The following is a 27,012-nucleotide window of genomic DNA, read 5'->3' as shown; positions in this document are numbered from 1 at the left end:
AAGGAGAGGTGGTAGTGTGTGTTGGTTTTCAACAACTATCCAGAGTTAATAGGGAGACAGGCACTGCTTCTAATAAGACATTATTGAACTTCCTGCTTTTTATTAAATACTATCGATAAACTATTATTCAAGTCAGAAACAAGAACACAGAGGATCATAACATACGCTTGAGCATAAGAGTGTGCTGAGCACACAGGTCCCCCAGGGCTCCTGGAGCATCATCTGTCTACTCTGGGTTTGCTTTGACCCTACTGAGGCCTATCGGAAAGTTTCTGTCCCTGCAGCCTGAGGCAGAAATGACAGGAGCGAGCCCAGAGTCAGCAGTCCTTGGACTCATCCAGCCCCCTTAGCCCAGGACCCTCCCTGCTGGCTGGGAGGCCAAGACGGTCCCTCTGCCGCCTGGAGCAGGGAGGCAGTTGATTCCTGGGACGGCAGGCTCAGCCTTTACCCAAAGGCAAGGGGTCAGGGTGAGGTGCTAAGGGCAGAAGTGTCCTTCAGAAAACTGGTGAGGAAGCTCCAGGAGGGTGGCCCCTTGGTGGATGGTCAGGGGGCCAGATGTCTCAGGGCAGCCTGCAGAGACTTCCTCAGGAAAGTGGCGTTGAGCTCTAGGGCTGCGGCCAGGCCCAGCCTCTGGGTCTCAGTGATCTGGGGAGAAGGAAGAATCATGTCAGGCCTCCAGCAGCTGACCCCTGCCCTGTCCCCTCTGCCCCTGGGCTGTTGAGGGAGGAGAGAGGAATCTAGGACTCAAGGACGATGGAAGGAGCAGACGACTCCCGAGCAGGCTAACCTCATTGTTTCACCAGGGTTAAGCACCGTCTTTGAATTCAGGTGGAGCTGGGGTCAAATACTAACTGCACAACCTACTAAGTCAGCCACATTAGTAACAGCTGACAATTATTGGGGGCTTCTATGCTATGTGGCAGCACTTTATATGCATTACTTCATATAATCCTCACAACCCTCCCATTTTACAGATGAGGAAACTGAGGTTCAGACACACTCCACTGCAGCTGCCACCTTCCTACTGGGCCACACTTTTTCTTCCCTGACCTGTTGCTACAACATTTTTTTTTTTTTTGTGAGGAGGACCAGCCCTGAGCTAACATCCAATGCCAATCCTCCTCTTTTTTTGCTGAGGAAGACTGGTCCTGGGCTAACATCCATGCCCATCTTCCTCCACTTTATATGGGACGCCGCCACAGCATGGCTTAACAAGCGGTGTGTCGGTGCACACCCGGGATCCGAACCAGCGAACCCCGGGCCGCCGCAGCGGAACGAGCACACTTAACCGCTTGCGCCACCGGGCCGGCCCCCTACTACAACATTCTGAAAAGTCTCTGCCCTCTATCTGCACTCTCCAAGCCCCACTCCTTATAGAGGCCAGAGGCTTCTTTATAAAATGCAAATCTGACCAAGTCACTCCAGGTGAAGGCCCTGGGATAACTCCCGATGCCTCATGTTGGAGGCCCTTCTTCCAGGATCTACAGAGGGTCTCCAGAGGATCCAGGAGCCTCCTGAAATTGTGCATAAGATGTGTGTTCAGATTTTCATTTTCTGGGAAGATCTATAGCTTTCATCAAATCATCAAACAGGCTTGTGACTCCCAAGAAAAGGGTAAAGAGCCAACAGCCAAGAACACCTGTCCTTCAAGATAAAGTCCAATCTCCTCCCCATAACCTACAGGGGCCTCCGTAAGATGCTACCATGGCCTGGCAATGTGACCTTGGGCAAGTTACTTTAACCTCTCTGAGTCTTAATTTCCTCATCTATAAAATGGAGCTAATATTAGTATCTTCTCGTAGGGCTAACATGGAATAAACTAGCGAGTGAACATCCACAAAGGGCTTAGAATGGTGCCTGAGATGCAGGGGTCATGCAAGTATTAGCTCTCAGTGTTTTAGCTCTGTAACCTCATCCCCTACCACCATCCACTCGCATGTTTCCAGGCCCCAGCTACAATGAACTACCTGTAGATCCCCTCAGACGGTCACTGCTTCCACTGTTTCCTTTGCCTGGAATGCCCTTTCCTCCATTTCACCCCTTGACTACCACTCACCCTTTAAGAGTCAGGAAGCCCGTCCCAATTCCCAACCACAAACAAGGTTTAGTTGCCCCCTCTTCCTCAAATGCCCTGTGCACACTTCTCACCTGGCTCCTGCCAGATATTACAACGATCTGTCTATCACCTCTCTCCCCTCTCACTAGCCCGGCATTGGGGGAGAGGGTCAAGTCAAGGACAGGGACTGCGTTATGGTCACTGTTGATTCCCAATGCCCCATATAGCATCTGGCCCACAGCAGTGTTGGCTGGCTGGCTGGATTCCTAAGCAGTCTCATTCCCCAGTCCTGGGCTTGAACTTGTGGTTTCCCCGGCTAACACTCAGGGTTCTCCCCCTGGCAAACATCTGCACACCCTCGTGGCAGGCTCAGAGCAGTAGGACCAGCCCTCGTGGCCCTATCAACACTCACGTTAGTCTGATACTTGGTCAATACTGTCAGCATGAGCTTGGCATAGGCCATGGATGTGGCAGCCGCTGGCCCCTCTTTACAGAGCTTCTCTGTCAACACACTGAAGTTCTCCGGGGTCATTTCCACCTGCACAGATTGGGAGATGAGACAGCAGCACAAGAAAAGGCCCTGGATTCAATTCCCAATTCCACCACTTCCTAACGAGGTGACCTTGGGCAAGTCACTTAACCAAACTAAGCCTCAGTTTCAACATCTATAAAATGGAGCTCATGATATGTAACTCTGAAGACTGTGAAAGGGATTAAATGCGATAATGCACACGAAGCCTGGCACATAGGTCTCATAAAATAGTGGTTATCAGGGGCCGGCCCCGTGGCTTAGCGGTTAAGCATGTGCATTCCGCTACCAGCGGCCCAGGTTCGGATCCCGGGCGCACACCGTCACACCGCTTCTCTGGCCATGCTGAGGCCGTGTCCCACATACAGCAACTAGAAGGATGTGCAACTATGACATACAACTATCTCCTGGGGCTTTGGGGGGAAAAAAGGAGGAGGACTAGCAATAGATGTTAGCTCAGAGCCGGTCTCCCTCAGCAAAAAGAGGAGGATTAGCATGGATGTTAGCTCAGGGCTCATCTTCCGCACAAAAAAAAAAAAAAATGGTGGTTATCATTGCAAAGGCTCAGACTAGGACCAAGGGGAGGCCAAGGATCCCTAGCATGGTTTAGTGATTAAAGATATAAAGGAGTGAGAGGTCCCAAGGGGTACTGCCAGCATAACAGCTCTTCATAATAATACTTTAGGGCCAGCCCCGTGGCTTGGCGGTTAAGTGCGCGCGCTCTGCTGCTGGCGGCCCGGGTTCGGATCCCGGGATCGCACCGACGCACCGCTTCTCCGGCCATGCTGAGGCCGGGTCCCACATACAGCAACTAGGAGGATGTGCAGCTATGACAGACAGCGTTGGGGGAAAAATAAATAAATAAAATCTTTAAAAAAAAAAAAAAAATAATAATAATAATACTTTAATAAGCACGTATTATGCATCAGGCACCTTCCTGAGCACTTGACACCAATTATCCCACTTAAACCTCACCCCAGTCTTACACAGTAGGTGCTATCATCACTCTCCTTTGTAGATGAGGAAACTGAGGCATAAAGAAGTTAGGTCAACTTCCTAAGTTATAAACAAAGGAGGCAGAATTTTAGGTACCAATATGGAAAAACTGCCACAATATACTGTTAAGTGAAAAAAGCAAAGTACCGAGCACTCAGCTTGGTGTGTTACTATCTATGTAAAAAGCAGGGGAAAACTAAGTTTAAACTGTGTCCTTACATATATAAATCATCTCTGGGAGAGTTCCCCTGACACTAGTAACACTGACTAGTCCTGGGGAGGGGAATCTGGATGGCTGGGAATATTTTTCACTACATCCTTTTGAGCTTTCAAAATTGTAAACATAACGAATCTATTACCTATTCAAAAATAAATTAAACTTACACATAAGCATCAAAAAGTCTTTCCCAAGGCCACAAAACCAGTAAGAGGTAGGGCTGGAATTTACCACGCAGTCAGCTCTCTGCTCCCAGCCTTTCAAGCCCCAGGACTCTCTCCTGTCCTGGGGCACCTGCTGTAGGGCAGCTGTCCTGCTTTCCCCTCCATCACCAAAGGGATCAGAAACCCAGGAGCCCCACACCCATCCAAACACTGCAGCACTTCCTCATCCACTACTCCCCAAGGGAGCTGCTCACCTGCCGCTCCAGGAGTGACTGCAACACCAGGAAAGTGTGCTCCTTCCAGGGCAGCTCTAAGATCTGTCTGCAAAGCACAGGCCCCGGTGAGAAAAGCCTGCTTTCCCACCCAAGCCTGGATATCTACTGCTGCTACCCCAAGGCAGGGCAAGGCCCTGGGGACAGCCAAGATCCCCAGCCAACAGAGGAGGTAGTCAGCAGCCCCTGATGCTGGCGGCCGCTCAGTAGCCACTGCTGCAGAGCCCATACTCAGTGCTGGGAAGGCCACAACCCAAGGACCCTGGGAGCTGCCAATGAAGGATTTGGCAGTGATATGTACAAAGGTCCCCTGGAAAATAACCAGGAGTCGAGACTGCATCCTGAGTACCAAAGGTGAGGGTGACTCAAGGAAGAGGATGATGATGGAGTGAGACGACACACGAGGCTTCCTGGAGGAGGCAAGCCTTCCCTGCAGGGCCCAACCCACAGTGACGTCCACTCCAGCTGCGCCTGCCGTTCTACTGTGTGGAAAGGCAGCATGTCACGGCAACACTGTGGCTTCCTGGGTGCACAGATTTGGGTTTGATCCCAGGCTTTATCATTGGTTGGCAATGTGACCTCTGGCCACATCCCTTAACCTCTCTGAGCTTCAGTTTTTCCGTCTCTAAGGCAGCAGCAGCACCTACCTCACAGGACTGCATGAAGACTAACTGAGATGAAGAATCTAAAGCATAGAGGAAGTGCTCCATAAGTGGTGGCTGATATTATTTTTGAGACTGTCCTCTTCTCATATTATACCTAGCATTTTATATTTCATGTTGGTGTCCAGTGGGGTCTTACCTACTTATTGTTTCTACTTATGTCTGTATCTTGACTCGCCAATTTTAATACCCAAATTTAACACCAATTTAATAACAATATTTGAGCCCTTACTAGGTGTTAAATACTGTGCTGAGGTCTTTATATGCATTATCACATATAGAGTGAATTATTTTCCCCATTTTTCATATGAGGAAATGGTGGCTCAGAGAGATGGAATAACCTGTTTGAACTCACACATTTAAATAAAGGCAAGGTTGAGATTTGAAACCATGTCTGTCTGTCTCTAGAGCCAGTGCCCTTAACCACTTTTGCCAGGCTCTTCTCTGCATTCCCCAAGGGACCTGGCACAGACGACTGAAACCCTGGGCTTGCAAAGGTGCACAGGACAGCAACTTGCACGGGCCAGGGTCAGGCAACACTGACAGGGGCATCGGCTATGCCGCTGCCTGTCTTTTGGGTGCAGGTCCTGGTGCCCAGCTGGCTCCAACTCCAGAATGCCAAGAGCAGGCTTGGCCAGGGGAAGGAGGTGGGAGGGGGCAGCGTAGGGGCTGTACACTCACCCCAGCATTAGAACCTGCATGTCTGGCTCCAGGGCCTCGTCCTTCATAAGGCAACACAGTAACTCTATTTGAGCTGGACCTGGGTAGGGGACAGCAGATGGCAGAAGTCCAGGGGAAAATGGCAGGAGAGGATGGGACTAGTGGGGAGCAGAATGCCCCTCATTATAGGAGGTATTGTCAGGGAAGGAACAGGTATCTTTACTCATTGAATACCCAACTCCTGCCGGCCACCCTGCGGGGAAGGGTGCTGGCAACAGAGAGGGCAGAGCTACCAGGCCTGGGGCTGGTTCCAGAATTACCTGTTCCTGGGGCCTGGAGCACGGGGCCAAGGAGGGCTCTGCAGACGGGGTAGGTATACTTGGCACAGAAGGTGGTGAGGGCAGTTGTGAGCAGGCGGGAGGCTGAGGAAGTCAGGGAGAGAATCTATAGCCAATGGGGAGGAAAATATTAATTAATTCATTTCTTCTTCCCTTCAATAAATGTTTATCAGACATACATTGTATTTCAGATGGTGATAAATGTTCAGGAAAAAAAAAAGTTTCTCTTATCTAGCACTAAGATGGACCCACCCATTGGAAAAGACACATAGCTCCCTTCCCCAGCTCCCAAATCCCTGATCCCAAATCCCTTCAGCATCTGGAAGGATCTGGGGCCCAAGAGGGGTGAGTTAGATACCATGTGGGTAGACGGCCCAGGGGTCCATGCCCTTCCCTTGCCCCAGGCTGCCCAGGCCCTGCCTGGGCCCAAGGCTGGGAATCTCGTCTCCCAAGTACCACCCCTCTAAGGGCTCAGACTCTCTCCCTCATTGTCGCTGGCACTCGCGTGCATCCCAAGCCACCTACCCGTCCAAGAAAGAGGCTCCTGGTCAGCACGGTAGCATTGCTGAGGCTAAGATCTGGTGAAAGGGACAGCAGCCAGGTGCAGAACTGCAGGAGACCTGTGTCCGAGAGCTGGGGGAGCTGCAGCTGGGCACAGAGCACGTCCATCTGCAGAGTAGGAGGGAGGGCACAGGGACATTCGGTCTGTCTCTGCTAGGCTGTCTCAAGCCAACTGGGCAGCAGAAGGGGTAGGGCAAGGATACTCTAGGGTAAGGTGAGGCCGGGAGAGGTACCCTACAGGGAGGAACCAAGGGCTAAAGACCCCTGCCTCTGAGACCAAAAAACCCAACAAAACCCTCTCCCCAAATTCCCACATAAGGCAGGGAAACACAAACTTAAATGGAAAAGGCTGGGAAGAGGGGATGTCTCCTTGGGGTCAGGCAGTCTTTCTGGACTCACCTGGCCAGGACTGCATTCGTGGAGGAGCTGCAGCTCAGCCAGGGAGGTGCCCTCCAACCCCTCCATGCCCTGGGAAGGCAAATCCCATGTTAGGGCTGGCAGGACCATGGGGACAAGTCACTGCGGCCACCCCTTCAACTGGCAGAGTGGGTGGCTGAGGACCCTGGAAGGTGCCGCCAGAGAGGAACTTGTCTGGGGTAGATGACATATCTATACTTGGGCCAAGAAAAGCCCCTGCGCCAGCCCCGTGGTGTAGCGGTTAAGTGTGCGCGCTCCACTGTGGTGGCCCAGGGTTCGGGTCCTGGGCGCACACCGACGCACTGCTTGTCAAGCCATGCTGTGGCAGTGTCCCATATAAAGTGGAGGAAGATGGGCACGGATGTTAGCCCAGGGCCAGTCTTCCTCAGCAAAAAACAAGAGGAGGATTGGCACGGATGTTAGCTCAGGGCTGATCTTCCTCAGAGGGAAAAAAAAAAGAAAGAAAGAAAAGAAAAGCCCCTGCAGTGACTGTCCTCAGACCTTCACTCCAACCCCCCACCCAAACAGCCTGTGCCTCACTGCACTGGGGCTCCCTGAGTGTGGCTGAGGTCCAGGCAGAAGGTGGAAGAAGGGCTCTAGTGAAGAGCGTAAGGCCAGTCACCTCCCCGAAGGTCTTGAGCAGATGCTGCAGCCTGGGAACCTGGTCCTGCAGAGGAGAGTCCAGTCACTGCCAAGTCCCTCCCCACGCAGCGTGGCCCCAAACCCAGCCCTGGCTCCCTCTCCTGAGAAGGCCCCAGGTCAGCAGGAGCTAGTGGGCAAAGATGATTCAAGAGAGCCTTGAAAAGTGCTTAAGAACTCAAACTAGACAGGGCTGTGTGAATCCAGCTGCCTAGACTTGTCTTCTCTGCATCCACCCTAACTGGGGTAGACCAAGGCCTTGGGCTGGAAGGGCAGGCTGTTGCTGGCATTTCTCCCACCCCCATAAGATGGGGTGGCAAGGGTGGCTCTGGAGCCTTTCCTCTGCCAGCGCCCAGTAACCTCACGTTATAGATCATTAGGCCAAGGCCTTTCCACCTCCAGTAACTCCCTTCCGCACCCCCTCCTCAGAGTCAGTGGAGCAGACTACATTCCCTCAACCCCACCCTCCTTCCCCCTGCTCTATGGACTACAGTCACTCCAACTGGGAAACAGGGTCCCAAACGGCTTGCGCCCTGGATAAGCCTCCTACTCCTGAAGGATCACTCTAAACCCAGCCTCCTCTCCCCAGTACCTGGATAGCTTTGGGCAACTCCAAACTCTCAGCCAGGCCCTCAGCATCCTCCAGACTCTGACCAGCCTCACTGGGCTCAGCCCCCACGACAGGCTGGTTCTTAATGGGTGATGCGCCTTCTCCACCTGCCGGGGATTCCAAAGCTTCATGTTCAGGTCTCTCCTCCTCATGACCTTCCTCTTCCTCCCTGTCCAAACACCGGAACCTTTTGGGGGCCCTCTCTTCCTCAGGACTGGCAGGTTCTTCCTCTGGCTCCTTTCTGCGTTTCCCAGGCTGCTGGGAGCCCTTGTCCTCCTCCTCTTCTTCCTCTTCAGGGTCTGGAAGCAACTTCAACCTCCTGTCCCCCTGGCCCAGCTGCCCACACAGGCCTCGGAGCTGTCTCTGGCACCTCTTAGACAGTGGGGACGCTCCCTCAATGGAGACTCCAGCACCCAGATCCCTTTGCAGCAATTCTCCCAGGGCCCTAAGCCAGGTATCAGGGTCAGGGCTTGAGTCCTGCTGTGCAATCTGCAGCACAGGGAGGAGCCCGCTCTCAGGCAGCGATGGCCGAACAGCCATCAGCAGGGTCATCAGGTTCCTCTGGCATAACTGGGGCAATCGCAGCAGCAGTGGTTTCCTGGGTAACAGAGAGAGGGCAAGCAGTTACGAGCATCTTGCTGAAGGGAGCATGGGGCAGACTGGGTAGAGCCAGAGGCTAGATGGCAATGGACAGACAGGGGGCTGGGAGGCAGTACCCGCGAGTTAGTGTGGATGGAAAGCACGTGAGTCATTCAACAAGGTTCATTGAGTGTCTATTCTATGCTAGGCCCTGCTCTTTGACGTCTCCTATTTCAGCTCAAAAATTCACGCTGGAACCTACTTTATAATAGATTCATGCTTATTTTATGTAAAAAAGAATAAAAGTCCTTTTCAAAACTTTATGTAAAAATAATACTCCAGGATGCTGTGCAAAGCTTAGTCTGTGGCCCTGTGCTCCCCTTGGCAACCCCTGCAACTGACAGGGTTACATCTGTCCAGCTCTGGTGTTCCTTTCACCAAACTGAGTTCCTGAGAGGCACAGGCAGTGTCTCCTTCCTCTGTGTCCCAGAACCCAGCACAGCACCGCCCATAGCAAGCACTTGGTACACATTTACTGAATGAATTAACTCTGAAAATAAGTGTCCAGAGATCAGAAAGGGCTGCTGTGGACAGAGCAATGTAGCCATGTGTAATGTTGCAAAGGCACGAATCCAGATGCTGTGTGACCTGAGGCTTGTCGGTGTGCCAAGCAAGTCATGGGTGCATCTGGCCCACCACTCATCACCCCTCTGTGCCTCTCTATACATGATTTTGCAGGGCTGTTCATCATCACACACAGAGGCACTTGGGATGTGTGAGAGAGAAGAAATTTGACTTTTATTTCTTTGTGGAAAACAAACACTAAGTGAGAGAGAAAAGGAGAGTAAAAGTTAAAAAGATGGTGAATTCGTGGTGGAGGATATTTGAGAGTAGAGTAGTAGGGAAGACCCTACTCCAAGGGCTTTTAACTCTTTTTTGTGCATGGACCCCCATATCAGAATAAGTGTTAAATGTATAAAATAAAATACATAGGATTACAAAAGAAGCCAATTACACTGAAGTACAACGCTATCCAAGTAGATTAAGTCCTCCTCCCCTTACTCTGTTCAGAAAAGGCCAGACAGGGCCGGCCCTGTGGCTTGGTGGTTAAGTGCGCGCGCTGCGATGCTGGCGGCCCGGGTTCGGATCCCGGGTGCGCATCGAGGCACCACTCCTCTGTCCATCCTGGGGCCGAGTCCCACATACAGCAACTAGAAGGGTGTGCAGCTGTGACATACAACTATCTACTGGGGCTTTGGGGGCAAAAAATAAAAAAAAAAAAAAAAAAAAAAAAGAAAAGGCCAGACAGCTGAACAAACATTTCTATAGCCTCAATTTGTGGATTCAGAAAGTTCTCCTGATCCATCTCTTGAAAGAAATCCAAAGTGGAGTGTGGGAAGAAAATATTAGAACTTCTATTCCTACTTATCTAAAACATAAGAAATTAAGTATTACAAATATTTAATATGCGGACTGGCCCTCCATATTCCAGTCTCTGGCCTAATTCTGAGGGAGGGGTATCCAAGAAGAGTGGAAGGCCCGCTCTTCAGCTCCCTAGAGGCTGAAGGTGGCACCTCACTCACTTTTTTTACTTTCTGTGTATTTTAATTTTTATTTATTTATTTTTTTCCCCCAAAGCCCCAGGAGATAGTTGTCCGTCATAGTTGCACATCCTTCCAGTTGCTGTATGTGGGACACGGCCTCAGCATGGCCGGAGAAGCGGTGTGTCGGTGCGCACCCGGGATCCCAATCCTGGCCGCCAGCAGCGGAGCACCCGCACTTAAGCCACGGGGCCGGCCCATGTGTATTTTAGTTTTTATGATAGTTAAGTACATTTATGGATACTGCATTATCTTTTTTTTTTTTAACAAACAGAACACTCACAAAATGGCTTATAAGGATGTCTGAAAAGACAGTGAATACCAATAACAGAAGCACACCAAACAAGAAAATGGCAGAGCTGACACTTATGCTCCTAGTAGGAATTCTTTGTCAGCCACATAAAAAGTCAAAAAAAAAAAAAGTTCAGGGGCAGGCCCACTGGCGTAGTGGTTGAGCTGGGCACTCTGCTTAAGCAGCCAAGGTTCACTGGTCCTAATCCTGGGTGCGGACATACAAACCACTCATCAAGCAATGCTGTGACAGTCTCCCACATATAAAGTAGAGGAAGATGGCACAGATGTTAGCTCAAGGCCAATCTTCCTCAGCAAAAAGAGGAAGATTGGCAACAGATGTTAGCTCAGGGGCAATCTTCCTCAGCAAAAAAAAAAAAAAAAAAAAGAAGAAAAAAAAGTTCAAATTCACCTATGCGACTAGAAATTATCAAGGACACTATCCTTAAGGAAAGTGATCTTGCCCTAGAATGTATATTATGCGTTGAAAACTTGATAATATAAAGCCACTTCGATGTTGTCATTTATCACGTTTTACATTTCTATTTTTGTACACTTTATAACGTATTTTAACACGTGTACACTTATACATAAGTGTACCTATACTGGAGGTACGAGTTCTATTTTTTTTAGAGATGGAAGTATACGATCAAAATCGACTTGCGTCCGCTGACTTATAATTCTTCATTCACACCCAACAGAAAGCGTGTCCCCCGTCTGGGTACGGTACTGGCCGGCACACAGCAGGTGCTCAGGGCAGGCCTGCTGGATGTCCCTCCCCACCGGGTGCGCGCCCGAGACTGCCTCGCCGAGGGGAATTAATAAACCTCACGTGCCTCGGTCTCCCCATCTAGAAAAGGGGGTGGCGCCGGCCCCTGCCTCCCGCGACCGTGGAGGATGAAGTGCGGTGCGCCGCGGCCGCGCGACCAGCGACTTACAGCTCCAGGCGACAGTCCGGGCCCTCCACGACGGGCTCCTCCCGGCACAGCGCCTCGAGGACGCGGCCCCAGCAGACGGGCTCCCGGCCGCGGCTGCCCAGCGCCCGCAGCACGCCCAGGCCGCGCCGCGCGCCCTCCGGCCCCGCTTGCAGCGCCTGCAGCAGGAGGCGGGCGGGGGCCTCCAGCCGCGCCCAGGGCGCCGGGCCCGCGTCCTCAGCCTGAGCGGGCGCCGCCTCCGGGGCCGCCATGCCGGGGACCCGGGGGGCCGCGCTGTCCCCCGCTCTGGTTTCGGGTCTCAGCTCCGAGGCCTGGGGAAAGGAAGGAGCACTCCAGGGCCGGCCCCGACGCGGCGGCTGACCCCTCCGGCGCCCGCCACATTCCCTCCCTCCGGGAGACGCGCCTGCAGGCCCCAGAGCCCGCGAGATTAGCGCGCGCTCGCACAGGGAAGGACGGGGGAGGCGGGCCGGGGACGGGGCCGGACGTGGGGCGGGGCGTGAGGGCAGGCTGGAAGGGGCGGGGCCAGGAATCGTCCTGGCCAGAGAGGAGGAGGAACGGAGTAGGGGGGCTTGGCGAAGGCCGAGTGCGTACCCGTGGATTGGGCGTGGACAGACCGGGGGCGGGGCCACAACGAAAGGCGTGTGTTTGTGGGCGAGGTCATGGTCGAGATTCCGGGGTGGGCGGGGCTTGATGGAGGGGCGGACCGTGGGCTGCAGATCCTAACCTTCCTTCCTGCACCGCTCCGTGAAGTAGGGGGCTGTGGGTGCAGAATGGATGTCAGGGATACTTTTGTACTTCAGGACACAAGCATCATTTAATTTCAGCTGACGCCCATGTTGCTTGTAGATCACGGGCTTTGCGATAGGATTTGATTACACCCCACTTGAACGTCACCTCTTCTACAGCCATCGACTGCCATCATTTGGCTTTCAGTCTTCTCCAGAAATATTTGATGGACAAATATCCCTGAGAATGGGGTCGCAGTAAAACCTACTGCCAACTCTCTGGCCAAAGACCTTGCTGTGAACTTCCTCCCAAAGATCAATCAGCAGCCTTGCTCTGGTTGTTTATAAGGGGCCAGGGGTAGCTCCACCTCCCAGGGTTTCGGTTTAAGGAAGTCTGCGGGAGGAGGCAGGCTTCCAGCGAAGGGAGGGATCACTGCAGAGGATAGGAATAGAGGGAGAGGGGAGAAAATCCCCACAGCACCCCATAAACCCTACTTTGGGTGCCAGCTTGTATTTCCCATCTTCCCAGCTCTGCTGCCACACACACATCTATTCCTTCGATAAATCTTTACTGAGCACTTAGGGCTGGGGATACAGGGAAACAGCAAATATTATGGCTGACACTCAAGTGAGGAGAGACAGACAACTGACTAAGTAAACAATAGAAGGTTTGATTATGATGAGTGCTTTCAAGAAGAATATAGCAGAGAAGAAAGATAGAGAGAGGTAATTTTAAATAGGTGTTCAGGCAAGATGAACCTGAAGGAGATAAGGGAGCAAGGCAGGTAGAGGTCTGTGAGGAGACCATTTCAGGCCAAGGGAACAGCATATGCAAAAGTCCTGGGGCAGAAGCATGGCTGGAGCAGAACACACTTGCTGCAGAGTGGGGAGTAATAGGAGATGAGATCAGAGAGGCAATTGGGCCCGATCTGTGAGGCCTTGAGGTCATAGAGAGGATTTTGGCTTTTACTCTGAATAGTATGGGAAGCCACAGGAATATTTTGAGCTTGATCTGATTTCCACTGGAGCCAAAATTTTCATTTTTTCAAAAATGATTTCAAAGGAGCTGTTGGAAAAGACTAAGGAGTATTTCTTAGATAGTGCCTACTTTGCAAAGGCCAAAATAGCAGGAAAGAAGTTTCTTCCAGGCACCTCTATCTCAGGTTAGCAATTCTAACTTCATAGGAGATGTTTTTGGTGTTCGAATGACTAGCTTTTGGGGGAGCAGGCCCTGACAAGTGATGGGCAGGGCCAAGAATGCTCAACGGGCTTCAATGTCCTACCCGTCCTCAACTACCAGCTTTACTCTGTGGTGGCTCTGGCTCATGCCCACCAAGGTCTGCATTCTGGCCAATGGGAAGGAGAGCAGGGAGGAAAGTTCTAAGCATGTTTCAAGAACTGTGGGGGATCCTCAAGACCTATTCATAGGATCTGTGACATCATTACTATTTTCATAACACTAAGATGTTGTTTGTCCTTTCCACTCTCATTCTCTTATGAGCATAAAGTGAGGTTTTCCAGAGGCTAAGTGATGGGTGATATTGCAACAGACTGAAGGCAGAAGCAACCCTTGGTTGGGGTGGGTGTTGGGGGTGCGCCTAGGCGATGAGCAGACACTCTTCCAACACCAGCAGTGATGGCTTAAGTGCATTTTATTGGTTTTCTTTCAGAATCCTTCTACAAAAGAGCAAAGTTAAAAACCAAGTCCCTGCAAGAGGGTGAGAACGCTTCTTCTTTCTCAAGAGCCTCCACATCTCCCCATGTTCCCCAGCTGTGTCACTGCTGCAGTTCATGGGGGAGGGGGCTCACTTCTTTCATCCCCCACCAAGCCCTGAAAGAGAAAAGACCTACCACCTAGCAACCCCTGCCCCTCAGCCCCATCCCCCCCACACTGATCCTGGTTACAGGAGGTCATGGTAAGAACTGTTGGGATCCAGTAGAAGTTCTGAACCCCAGAAGGCCATGGCCAGGACACAGTCGGCGAAGAACACTTCATCCTCTGGCTCAGTGCCCCCTAGGAACGCTGTTGGGCCCAGCACCTGGGAGTATAGAAAGAGATCAGTGAAAACCCATCAGCTTCAACCCCAGTGGCCCCAGGAACAAGGGAATCAAGGCTGACACATAGGTTGGGGAGGTTGTACATAGCACAAAGGCACCACATCTCAGCAGGCACCATTATCATCACAGACATCAGACACAGGGTTTACATTTGTCACAAACATTAATTATCAACCATGACCAGCAGCCTCCCCTGCCCCATATCCCCGCTGTTACCACCTCACTCCCAGAGGGCAGCTGCATACTCTCAGGCCAGGGAGGATCAGAGGTCGGAGCCTCATCCGGGAGCTGGTGCAGGTAGATGCAGTCAGACTTGAAGGGGCAGTGGCCATTCCCCCGCATGAAGAACCGGCATCGGATCTGGCTACGAGATGGCAGAAGGAGAGAAGACCATCGCCTTCAAGCCCTGTTGCCTCAGGAATAAGGGGCAGTCAAGGCTGACACACAAGGTTGGGTAGGTTGTACAGCACAAAGGCACCGCAAGCATCATAGTATAGATTTTACATTTATTACAACTATTTTCCAGCAGATGGCAGTAAAGTGTCTTAAGGAATGCCTTTCTCTAATTCCCACAGTCTCTGGGCCAGCTGTGACCCCGGGGGATTCTCCTTTCCTTCTTTGAACTAAGTTTCAATAATACTACCCAAGGGAGAGGGGATAGCAGATAACCCTAAAACGTGTCTCTGTAACCAAGCTAGAACCATGTCCTGTTCTGACGGGTGGTCTTGTGATTTGGTAATTGCTAGTTAATGAAACTGAGTGAGACGTTTCCCACTTCTGAGATTTCAGATTTCACTCTGGGAAAGATACAAGAGGGGTTGTGGGCAACGCGTGATCCACTTAAGTAGGACCAGCTTTCTTCTTGCAGAGAAAGACAGATGAGAGGGAGAAGAGGAGAGAGCGCATGTCTGTAGCCTTTTCCTGCATTATCACTCTGCTTAATTCCAACAGACGAGTCTTCCCCACTTCCTGCAGCCCCAGTGTGAATGCAGGACCCTACTGACCACCCAAGTTGGAGGCTTGGGAATCCCTCTAAACGACTATCCCTTCTCCTCTTCCTCCTCCTCCCATTTGACCAAACCTAGAGTCAGGACCCCCTCCATCCAGATAGCCTACGAAACCCCACTGTCCACCTATCCAAATTCCCATCAGCTTCCCTCACCCAGCTGTCCTGTGAAGCACCAGTCCTGTGGCCACTTCTGCTGGAAACAGTCATCTTAAATCTTCCTTTCAACCTCAAGGTCAGTTGGCCACCCAGATCTGGCCCTTCTTCCTCTTGAGTTAATATCCTCCCTACCATTCCTACTAGTCACACTATGACTCAGAACACCTGGGTTCAAACCCCACCTCCTCACTTAAGTCACATAGACCATGCCTCAGTTTCTTCTTCTGCAGCGTAAGCATGGAAGTGTCCCTACTTCATGGAGTTTATGAGGTGCAAATTCTGTCATACATAACAAACCCTCCATCTACATTGTCTCCTGTCATCCCTGGGCCTGGGCGCTCTCCTCTGGTACCCCAGCTGCCAGTATTTCCCCGTTTCGACCTCTCTCTGCCTGGAGTACTCATATTTTCTCCTCCTGAGGAGCTCCTACTCCTCTTCCAACACCCAGCTCAAATACTACCCCCTCTGTGAGCCTCCCCCAAGTTTTTTTCTCAGTGACTTTGTTGATGCAGCTATTACAGTTCACAGGCAAAATCCAGGTGTCTTCCTAACAAGGTTGAATGTCTCACAGGTAGAGACAAGACATTCTTTATCCTACCCTTTATCCAAATATAATTTGCATATTCCAAGTATAATAAACCCTTTGGGAGAATGGAATTAAGAACCTGGACTTATAGCTACTTCCAGATTTTGCATAAATGCCTACCCTCCCCCAAGAGATTAAAACCCACCAAACTTTTCCCTGTCTCCAAAGGCTGCATTTTAGTCTCCTTCTCAGGGACCTAATGTTTTCAAAGATGATCTAAGCAACTAACATGTATTCATATCAATTTAATTTCCTGCTTAAAAAAAAAAGAAATCAAGCCAAAGCAATCCTGAGAAAAAAGAACAAAGCTGGAGGTATCACAATCCCTGTCTTCAAAATATACTACAAAGCTATAGTAAGCAAAACAGCATGGTACTGGCAGAAAAATAGACACACAGATCAATGGGACAGAACTGAAAGCCCAGAAATAAACCTACACATCTATGGACAGCTAATCTTAGACAAAGGAGCCAAGAACATACAATGGAGAAAGGAAAGTCTCTTCAATAACTGGTGTTGGGAAAACTGGACAGCCACGTGCAAAAGAATGAAAGTAGACCATTGCCTTGCACCATACACAAAACTTAAAATGGATAAAAGATCTGAATGTAAGACCTGAAACCATAGAACTCCTATAAGACAATATAGGCAGTACAATCTTTGACATCGGTCTTAGCAGTATCTTTTTGAATACCATGTCTATTCAGGCAAGGGATACAAAAGAAAAAATAAACAAATGGGACTACATCAGACTAAAAGTCTTCTGCAAGGCAAAGGAAACCATGAACAAAACGAAAAGACAACCCATAAACTGGGAGAAAATATTTGTAAATCATATATCTGACAAGGGGTTAATTTCCACAATATATAAAGAACTCATACAACTCAACAACAACAAAAACAAACAATCTGATCAAAAAATAGGCAGAGGACATGAACAGACATTTTTCCAAATAAGATATATAGATGGCCAACAGGCACATGAAAAGATGTCCAACGTCACTAATTATTAGAGAAATGCAAATCAAAACTACGAGATATCACCTTACACCCATCAGAATAGCTATAATTAACAAGACAAAAAAATAACAAATGTTGGAGAGGATGTAGAGAAAAGGCAACCCTCATATAGTGCTGGTGGGAATGCAAACTGGTGCAGCCTCTGTGGAAAACAGTATGGAGATTTCTCAAAAAATTAAAAATAGAAATACCCTATGATCCAGCTATCCCACTACTGAGTGTTTATCCAAAGAACTTGAAATCAACACTTCAAAGAGGCTTATGCATCCCTATGTTCATCGCAGCATTATTCGCAATAGCCAAGATGTGGAAGCAACCCAAGTGCCCATCAACAGATGAATGGATACAGAAGATGTGGTATATATATACAATAGAATACTACTCAGCCATAAAAAAGGACAGAATCGTGCCATTTGCAACAACATGGGTGGACCTTGCAGATGTTATGCTAAGTGAAATAAGCCAGACAGAGAAAGACAAACACCGTATGATTTCACTCATATGTGGACGATAAACAAACACGTGGCTAAGGAGAACAGATTGGTGGTTACCAGAGGGGAAGGGGGTGGGGGAGGGTGAAAGAGGTAAAGGGGCACATATGTATGGTGACGGATAAAAACTAGACTCTTGGTGCTGAGCACAATTCAGACTATTCAGAAACTGATATATAATAATGTACACCTGAAATTACACAATGTTATAAGCCAATATGATCTCAATTAAATTAAATTAAAAAAAAATAAAAAATCAAAAGCCAAGCAGAGCTTCTCCTCATGCTGAGAGAACCTGAGTTGCCCTGCATTGATCCTGAGTCAGGCTAGAAGACAAACTTGGCCTTGCTCTTCTGCTGCTGTCTCAGTTACTCACCATTATTTACTGGGCTTTCTGAAATAGTGGAAATAGCTCACACCCTCGCCTGCCATTTCCATCACCCTGAACTTCCAGGACTTGGGGGACCCCAGGCTGGGAACCATGGCTCAGCTGGAATGGATCGGGGCTATCTTCTCTTTCCTAACCCCGACTCGTGTTCCCCCTACCAGCCTCACCTGGTCCGAGCCTTGAAGTTCCTGATGAGTTGTTCCTTCTCAGCCCCCTCGTTCACCCAGAATTTGTGGGGGATGATGTAGCTCGAATGGATGCGGCACTGGGGACAGGCCCTGCCAGGTGGGGTGGGGTAGGAGGTGGGAGAATAATAGTCACAAGCCCACAGGCTGGCCCCCAAGCCCATGCCCCTCTGGGGTGTTTCCCTCCTTCCCCCTTGGCCCCTCCGTGACACTGACTTGACGACATCCAGCGGGAAGTCCTGTCGGCTCTTCCGCCAGGTGCGGAGGCAGCCCAGGCAGTGGGCGTGTGTGCAGTTGGGCAGGATGCCAAAGATCCGCTCAGCCTCTGGCTTGTCCCACACTTTGTCCATGCAGATGCCACACATGATGTCCCGACTGTCCTGCTCCCTCTGCAGCCGTAGGCGGGGTCAGAGCACATCTCTCCCACACACACCGCCACCCCAAATACAGCCCCGGGGACCGCAGAGCCCTCCTCCAGCAGGTCTGGGCATCCCAGAGGTCCGGCATGGCATCCTCTGCCACTCGCCCTCCCCTATTACCTGCTGCCCCTCAAGGTCCAGGCTCTGAAGTGGGGCCACGACCTCCCGGACAGGGTCTGACTTAGACTGAGACTCCTGGGAGAAGCTGCGATCGCCGTCAGCAGCTGTCAGAGAAAACTGGATCCATTCACTCATTTACTCAATCGTGGGGCATCTACTGAGCATCTACTGCATGCAAGCCTGTAGAAGCACCAAGTCCTGCCCCTGAGTAGCTCAGAGTCCAGTCAGAATTATAAGTGTCAAATGCAGCTATTTAGAACCGTGCTGTCAATACGGCAGCCACTCGCCACATGTGGCTATTGAGCACCTGAAATGGAGGGAGTCCGAACTGTGATGTGCTGTAAGTATAAAATACACACAAGATTTTGAAGCTTAGTTCCAAAAAAGATTCTAAAATATTTCATTAATAACTTTCTATTGATTACATGTTGGAATGATAATACCCATAATATTGGATATATAATTTTTGATACACTGGGTTAAATAAAATATACCATTAAAATTAATTCCTTGCTTTTTACTTTAATGTTGCTACTAGAAAATTTTAAATTACATATATGAATTGTAAAATGGTGCGACCACTTTGAAACATTTTGGCAGTTCCTCAAAATATTAAACATAGAGTTACCATATGATCCAGCAATTCTACTCCTAGGTATGTACCCAAGAGAAATGAAAATATATGCCCACACAGAAACTTGTACATGAATGCTCATAGCAACATTATTCATAATAGCCAAAAAGCAAAAACAACCCAAATGTCCATCAACTGATGAATGAATAAAACAAAATGTGTTATATATGTTTGTTATACATACAGTAGAATATTATTTGACCATAAAAAGGAATGAAGTACTACTCCATGGTACAACATGGATGAACCTAGAAAATATTATGCAAAGTAGAAGAAACCAAACACAAAAGGCCAGATATTGCATGATTCCATTCATATGAAATGTCCAGAATAGGCAAATCCACAGAGACAGAAAGGAGATTAGTGGTTGCCAGTGGCTACGAGGGGGGCGTGGACGGAGACTGACTGCTAATGGGTTTCTTTTTGGGGTGATGAAAATGTTCTAAAATTAAATAGTGGTGATGTTTGCACAGCTTTGAATATTCTATACAGTGTTACATTGAATTGTACACTTTGAGTTGGTAAATTTTTGGGGTTTTGAATTATATCTCAATAAAGCTGTTACAAAAACTACATATGTGACATATTTCTGTTGGACAGCACTGAATTAGAGCAATAATTTTTTAAAAACCACTAACATTTAGTATTTACTCTGCGCCAGGTACTGTCCTAAGCACATCATATGTAGGAACTCATCACACCTCATACGACCCTGTGCGGTAGGTACTATTATCAGTGCCCTTTTTAGATGAGGAAATTGAAGCCCAGAGAGGTTAAGTGACTTGTCCAAAATCACACAGCTACTAAGTGGTGGAGCTGGCATTTGAAATTAGGTGATTTGATTCCATGCCACCATGGCATTCTGCTTCTAGAACAAGAGACAGCAACAGAACCGGGGGAAAATTTCCACCTAGCTGGCAATCTTGAGGAGGGAGAGGGGTGGAAGGAAATATAAAGCTTGCTCAGAGGCAGAACAGGAACCCTGGTCTCAGATCCCACTTGCGCCCACCTGCAGTGCCCCTGATGACTCACCTGATGGCGACAGGGACTTCCAGGAACTGGCACCAACCTCCTCGGCCTTGCTGGCCAACCCGTCCAGGCCAGGCTCTGTGCCCCAGCAGGCCCTGGTCCAGCCCCAACCCACAGCCACAGAGGGCAGGTAGGTGGGCTCAGAGCCCCTGCGGGTCAGCCCCAGCCAGGGTCCTGGCAGGGTGACATGTGGCTCCGAATGGCGGCGGCCCCACTCCAGATGGCTGCGGGGCTGCTGCGGGTGCCGATAGCTGTAGTAGGGAAGGGAAAGGTGAGGAGACGGGGATAGCCCCTCCAGGGCTCGGAGCTAGCTCAGCCTAGAACCTGGAGCTGTGAGGGAGAAGAGGCTCTGCGAAGAGGCGTGGTCCATGAAGGGATGATTCCTCCTGCGTCCCCCACCCCACACCCCGTTTGAGGAGAAGAGGTGCTTGCCTGCATCGATCTCCGTAGAAACAAAAGCCTCTCTGGAAGTATCTGCAGATCTGGGGCGCCTTCCGGGCTTGAGCAAAGCGGCAGCTGGGCCTCCAGTGACAGGCCCCTTGGGCGAAGTTCCTAAGAGATCATGGGAGTCACGCCTAGCCCCCCTTTAGTTCCTGCCTTTGTGATCCTTCTAGAGAGAGGCTGTGATATAAGAACACAGGCTCCGGAGTTGGTCCTGTGTTCAAATCCCGGCCCTGCTGGATAAACCTGGGTGGGTAACTCAACTGCCCTAAAGCTTGGTTCCCTCACCCTTAAAAACGAGGGTAACAACATCTCACTGTTACCTCAGGCTTGTTGAGAGGGTTGTTTAAGATTTTGCACAACGTGCAAAGCAGGTGCTCAGTCACTCACAGTGGTTATGTCACTTCCTCTAAGCACAGAGTCTCGTGGGTTCAGGAGTCAGAACTCTGGGTTCAAATCCTGGTACCAGGGCTGGCTTCTTGGGCACGGACCTGAATGGTCACACCAGGGCCCCACACTTGCTTTAACGCCCTGCTATTTCCACCTTGAGATTATTACATTTTTGAACAAGGGGACCTGATTTTCATTTTGCACCGGGTCCCACAAATTATACAGCCGGTTCTCCCTGGTCCCACGACTTCTTGGTTGTATGAGCTTAGACAACCTTTCCATGCCTCAGTTTCTTCATTTGTAAAATGGGGATAATATTAGTACCTACATCATGGGGTGATGTCAAACTTAAATGAGATGATGTATGTAAAGTTCCTGGCACATAGCAAGCCCTCAATAAATATGAGCTGTTATCATCCTCATCATCACTACTACTGGGGCTTTTGAGGGTCAGGGTGTGAGGTGGAAAGGGGGGGAGGAGGAGTTGGGCAAATGTTTACTGAGAATTTACTACGTATCCAGGGCTCTGGGTCAGGTACGAGGTAGAGAGGACCTCTGCCCTTGTCGTGTGCTTCCTTGCCTGGAGTGGGGACGAACCCACACGTGAAGTGGCCAGGGCAGCGGGGACGGGGACGGGGACAGAGCCTGGATTCCAGCCTCACGAGAACACAGACTGCCAGCCCAAGCTGAGAGTCTGCCATAGAGTGTCCCATTCCCCTGAGAATGTCCGAGAGTGAGGCCCTGGCAGAGAAGCAGGCAGCGGGAGGGAAAGATGGGCGACAGGCACCTGGTCTTGTTGGTGAAGGTGTCAGATTGACGGTCACATGGCCCTTCATTTACAACAACGTATGGAGCCCCTGCACGATGTGGAACCTGCCTGTGGAGCTCCCACTGAGGTGATGGAGCAGAGAACCAAGAAACCAGGGCCAGGACAAGGCAGAGGCAAGTGAGGCCCTTGCCTTGGACACAAAATTTCAGAGGATGCCAAAAAAACTCAGTAATAAGAAATAATATTTTAGAGAATTTTTTTTTTTTTTAAGAAGATTAGCCCTGAGCTAACATCTGTTGCCAATACTCCTCTTTTTGCTGAGGAAGACCGGCCCTGGGCTAACATCTGTGCCCATCTTCCTCCATTTTATATGGGACGCCGCCACAGGACGGCTTGACAAGCAGTGCATTGCTGCGCGACCGGGATCCGAATCCTGGGCGGGGCCGCCACAGTGGAGCACGCACACTTAATCGCTAGGGCACGGGGCTGGCCCCTAGAGCAATTTTTTTTCAAGATCAAAATTAATGCAAAAAAAAAATTCACGAAGAACAAAATATCAAACTTAATTAAAGACAGGATTCAGGGGCTGGTCTGGTAGTGTAACGGGTAAGTTTGCGGGTTCCACTTTGGTGGCCCGGGGTGTGCCGGTTTGGATCCTAGGCACAGACCTACTCACTGCTTATCAAACCATGCGGAGGCGGCATCCCACATAGAAGAGCTACAACTCTACAACTATGATACACAAACTACGTACTAGGGCTTTGGGGAGACAAAAGGAAAAAAAAAGAGGAAGATGGGCAACAGATGTTAGCACAGGGCCAATCTTCCTCAAAAAAAGAACTATGCTTAAATAGACAGGATTCAACTCTGTACAACTTACCTTACTTGCCTCCCCTAGTACAGGCCCTAAAACAAGGGCACAGATAACCAGGGCAAATGCAGACCATGAAAAGGACTCAGACAGAAATAAACGGCTGGCAGCGTGGGGACTTACTTCAGACAGGGTGGGCAGGGAAGGCCTTTGAGGAGGTGCTAGTAGTAATAATCATTATTACAATGATTATTATTATTACATAATAATATACTTATAATAATAATAGCAGCTGCTGTTGTTATTTTTATGGAAGCCTGTTGGGAGGGCCAGGGGCATAATGTTAAGATCAATAAATAGTACTTTTGGATGATAGGCCACTATGTAATTTTTGGCATTTAATTCAGAGGAAATTCAAATAATTAAGTACTGCTACTATAATAAATCACCTTTCATTTCCATCCACTTATTTATATGAACACGATTTCTCAGTGCTCCCGTTTATAAAAATTAAAAATAGAAATTGATGTTGAACCCTGTCTTATTCTAGCAATAAGTATTATTTATCCATGGATACATGAGCTTTTCTGGGGACGAAAAAAAGCAACAGTCCCATCTACCTCAAGAGAAAATTTTCTAAAGAATATTTTTTGTTATTTAGTAATTATTAAAATGTATAATATATTTAAGTTGTTTTGATCATTTGAGTACTACTAACAACTAAATCTAGAAAAAAATTAAATTTGTTTCTCAAATATTTTTGTTGCAAGAACATAATATTGTGATTGGTAAAAGACTTCCGAGAATAAAAACATTTATATTAGGGGGCCTGCCTGGTGGCATAGCGGTTAAGTTCGTGCACTCGCTCCACTTTGGCGGCCCGGGGTTCACAGGTTCAGATCCTGGTCGCCGACCTACGCACTGCTTATCAAGCCATGCTGTGGCAGGCGTCCCACTTATAAAGTAGAGGAAGATGGGCACAGATGTTAGCCCAGGGCCAATCTTCCTCAGCAAAAAGAGGAGGATTGGCCACAGATTTTAGCTCAGGGCTAATCTTCCTCAGCAAAAAAAAAAATATATATATATATATATATATATTAGGATAAAATTCTGTGGGAGAAGTGGAATAGAATGGGCATTCAAGGAGAAAAAGGAATTATGTAAAACTGTACGAGTCTGTTTATATATTTTTTAAATGGATGACATTATATGTTAAAACTCTCTGGTATTTAGATGCCCCTGGATACATGAAAAGAATAATGTACTTATTCAAATCCACCTGCTCACCTGCTTTTTCGGGTCAGCTACCTCCATAAGTGCATTGGCAGGCCCGAAGCAAGCAGCCTGAAAGACTGTGGGTTGAGATTCTGCACAGAGCTCCAGCCTGTCCCAGCCCACTACCCTGTGATGCCCTGTAGTACTTCTCACTGTCCGGCTGGGAAAATTGAGAACCTCCTGCAGGAAGATTGAGGGCAAGTTCTTGTGGGCTGAGGGCTTTGAACACATCCCTCAAAATCCTGCCTGAAGTGCCAAGCTTGGAGAAGAAAGATGCAGAAATGGTGAAAAGTATTTGATTTAGTGATATAAACTCCCTTTAAAAACATCTTTTAAAAATCTCTTTTGGAAGTAAAAAAGTCATGTAATCATCTTATTTTAAAATGGGATTATTTACAATACATTGGAAATTATAACTTTTGCAACAATTTATGTTTATGATGAAAAACATTAGATAGAGTGTGGAGGGGGATACATGGTTCTTCAACTTTTTTTTAGGAGATTTACAAGTGAAAATGTTGGAAGATGTCTCACCTGGTGTGGGAGTTGAAGGGGGAGTAGACAGGAGGTTGGGTTGTGGTAGGGACCAGATCAGTGGGTGACAGGAAAGTTGGGGAGGGTGGGGTGAGGGGTGGAGGGGTGGGGTGGAGACAAGAGTCACCCTAGAAGGGTAGGGGGAGCCCTGAGAGGAGGAGCCAGTAACCCTCAGAGGAAGGGCTTGCAGGGCTCCTGCCCCCAGTCTACCAGTGGGAAGCCTCTGGGAGGGGAGATGAGCTGGGAAAGCTTGGCCTTTCCCCAAAGACCACCAGTGAGGCCGACCTCCAGGACTGCCTAGAGAGGCCACCACGCTAGCTCCTTCACAAGCTGAGAGGTCCAGTGACAGAGCTTTCCAGCATGTCCAGGGTGCTCTCAGCCCATTAGATGAGTCACGAGAAAAGGGGCTAGAGGCTTTGTGATCAAATGGATTTGAGAAACTCTTCCTCCTGTCTTTTCTTAGAGTTGTGTTATATATTGCTTATTGTACATGAACACATTAAGCGCTCTGATAAGTCATACAAAGGAACCTGTTTAATTCAACCCAGCATCGCTTCACCTCGTTTCTGCTGTTGTTTGTTTAGGCCGTCCACCTACACACCAATAAAACATTTTGTTTGGAGAAATGTCAAATAAGTTTATTTAATCCTCAAAAAAGCCTTAAAAGTTGGGAGTTGGGGCCAGCCTTGTGGAGTAGCAGTTAAGTTCCCGCATTCTGCTTCAATGGCCCGGGGTTCACTGGTTCGGATCCTGGGCCCGGACCTCCTCACAGCTCATCAAGCCATGCTGAGGCAGCATCCCACATAGAAGAGCTACAACTCTACAACTACGATACACAACTACGTACTGGGGCTTTGGGGAGAAAAACGAAAAAAGAGGAAAGATTGGCAACAGATGTTAGCGCAGGGCCAATCTTCCTCAAGAAAAAAAAAAACTTGTTAAAAAAAAAGTCAGGAGTCCTTTTTTGTTTTCAAAATCTGAGGCTCAAAGAGCTGAAGTCGCTGGCCCAGGGCTCGGAAGAAGAGCTGGGACTATGGCCCAGGTGTCCTCACTCAGCCCAATACTTCTCTAGTTAACCAAGATTGACTTGTCAGGAGTGAGGGCTGCTGGATTGGGGGGATTTCTCAGGCCAGGTTCTGAGGCCCGGGGGTGGGGACAGAGCAGCCAGAGGTCACAGGTAATCCAGTCCTGGGGAGGCAGCAGAAGGGGCTCGGTGCCTGGAGGGCTGGAGCAGCAGCCCCCTGAGCAGTGAGCCTGGGGAATCAGAACGGGACTACTAGGGGGTAGGGGTAGGACAGGGACTGAGGAAGGTAGGGCTGGGGACAGTAAGGCGGGAGGCGGAGGCTGCCAAATGAACCCCCTGACCCGGGTTTTTAAAACTCAAGTCCCAAGCTCAATCTAGACTGCCACCCTCCTGGCCCTGCACAAAGCTCAGGAATGAACCATTAAAAACCTCCTTTCATTTTTTTCTTTTTTCTTTTGCCTCCCTCTTGCTACCTGGCTGCCTTTCTTCCCAGCCCGGGAAAACCACTTCACACTGCGACCCTAAGATCCAGTTATCCCTCCTTTACCCAAACTTCAGTTCCCTCTGGGGAACTGATCTCTTCCAGCTGTTGGCAAAACGAATTTGTGCAAAGGTGTGAAAATCTGACGGTGAGCTAGCGTGCCCTGAGACAACTCTCTCAGGGTGTGATGTTCAACCCAAAATGTTTCCATTCAAACACCTATGAACACCTGGCACGATGCTAAGCGCTGGGGCTACAAAGGCGACCAGGAGACCAGATCCCACCTGCAGGGAGCTGTTTGGTGTTTCCGGGCAGAGAAGCCTTTGTTGGATGGAAGAGAAAGAAGGCAAGTGGGGAATCCTTGCCCTAAATCATGAGACCCTGGAGCTAGCCCTGACTCAGCTGTGCAACTGTGGTATGTGTTTTCCCCCTCTGGTCTCAGTCTTCTCTGGACTATGAGGGAGTGGGAGATGACATCTAGACCCTTCCAACATTGGGATAGAGGGCAAGGAAGTCCCTCCTGCCCTAGATGCACCCCAAATTCTTAGAGCCTAGGCTTCTAATGGCCAGGCCAAACCCCAAAGAATTTTCTCCCACGTTCCCTGTGTTCCCGTGAGACCAAGACCCCTACCTGTATGGCTGCTGGGGGTGGGGGCTGCTCTCCCCACCACGGCCGCTGCCATCAGGCGCTCCAGGATCCATCCCTGCTTCAGCCCCTGATGAGAATCAGGCAGGGCTGCTCTGGTGCTCCTTTATCCCTCCCTCTCCGGGCAGGGCCAAAGGGAGGAGGGGCTCCTCGGCCAGGCCTGGCCCTTGCCATGGCCCCAGGCCTGCAGGCAGGAGGGAAGGAAGGTGGAGGCAGGACGGCTGGGAGCCTGGGGCTTGAGCTGCTCAGTCCAGGCTCCAGGATGTGGGTGGGGTGGGGCCTGAAGGCCCTCAG

The 27,012-nt window shown here is 49.5% G+C and overlaps 2 protein-coding genes across 4 annotated transcripts; both read right to left on the bottom strand.

Moving 5' to 3' along the window:
• Positions 1 to 67: 67 nt before the first annotated feature.
• On the bottom strand, positions 68 to 11,950 carry FANCE (FA complementation group E). Of its 2 annotated transcripts, none has more exons than XM_087438503.1 (10): positions 11,531 to 11,950; positions 8,104 to 8,719; positions 7,495 to 7,539; positions 6,855 to 6,923; positions 6,420 to 6,563; positions 5,877 to 6,000; positions 5,578 to 5,656; positions 4,217 to 4,283; positions 2,469 to 2,594; positions 68 to 645 (listed from the first exon to the last, which is right to left on the bottom strand). In XM_087438503.1, the coding sequence occupies exons 1-10, from the start codon at positions 11,776 to 11,778 to the stop codon at positions 544 to 546; spliced, it is 1,620 nt and encodes a 539-aa protein (XP_087294629.1). In that variant the 5' UTR covers positions 11,779 to 11,950; the 3' UTR covers positions 68 to 543. The 2 variants fall into 2 exon arrangements, with proteins under 2 accessions (XP_087294629.1, XP_087294630.1); XM_087438504.1 differs by having other exon boundaries at positions 11,429 to 11,533.
• A 2,203-nt stretch (positions 11,951 to 14,153) lies between these two features.
• Positions 14,154 to 26,774, bottom strand: LOC106800868 (uncharacterized). Of its 2 annotated transcripts, XM_087437863.1 has the most exons (8): positions 26,704 to 26,774; positions 20,780 to 20,899; positions 20,328 to 20,598; positions 18,685 to 18,801; positions 18,362 to 18,534; positions 18,128 to 18,238; positions 14,527 to 14,674; positions 14,154 to 14,291 (listed from the first exon to the last, which is right to left on the bottom strand). In XM_087437863.1, exons 1-8 carry the CDS (start codon positions 26,772 to 26,774, stop codon positions 14,154 to 14,156), a joined length of 1,149 nt encoding a protein of 382 aa, XP_087293989.1. The 2 variants fall into 2 exon arrangements, 1 of the variants encoding a protein (XP_087293989.1); XR_015553901.1 differs by lacking the exons at positions 18,128 to 18,238; positions 18,362 to 18,534; positions 18,685 to 18,801; ... (1 more) ...; positions 20,780 to 20,899; positions 26,704 to 26,774 and having other exon boundaries at positions 14,255 to 14,291; positions 14,530 to 14,579.
• Positions 26,775 to 27,012: the final 238 nt, after the last annotated feature.

This window comes from Ceratotherium simum, chromosome 13 (assembly GCF_057802395.1).
Source record: "Ceratotherium simum simum isolate JZ-2026a chromosome 13, ASM5780239v1, whole genome shotgun sequence".
Lineage (NCBI taxonomy): Eukaryota > Metazoa > Chordata > Mammalia > Perissodactyla > Rhinocerotidae > Ceratotherium > Ceratotherium simum.
This window is presented reverse-complemented; position numbering and strand designations above follow the sequence as displayed.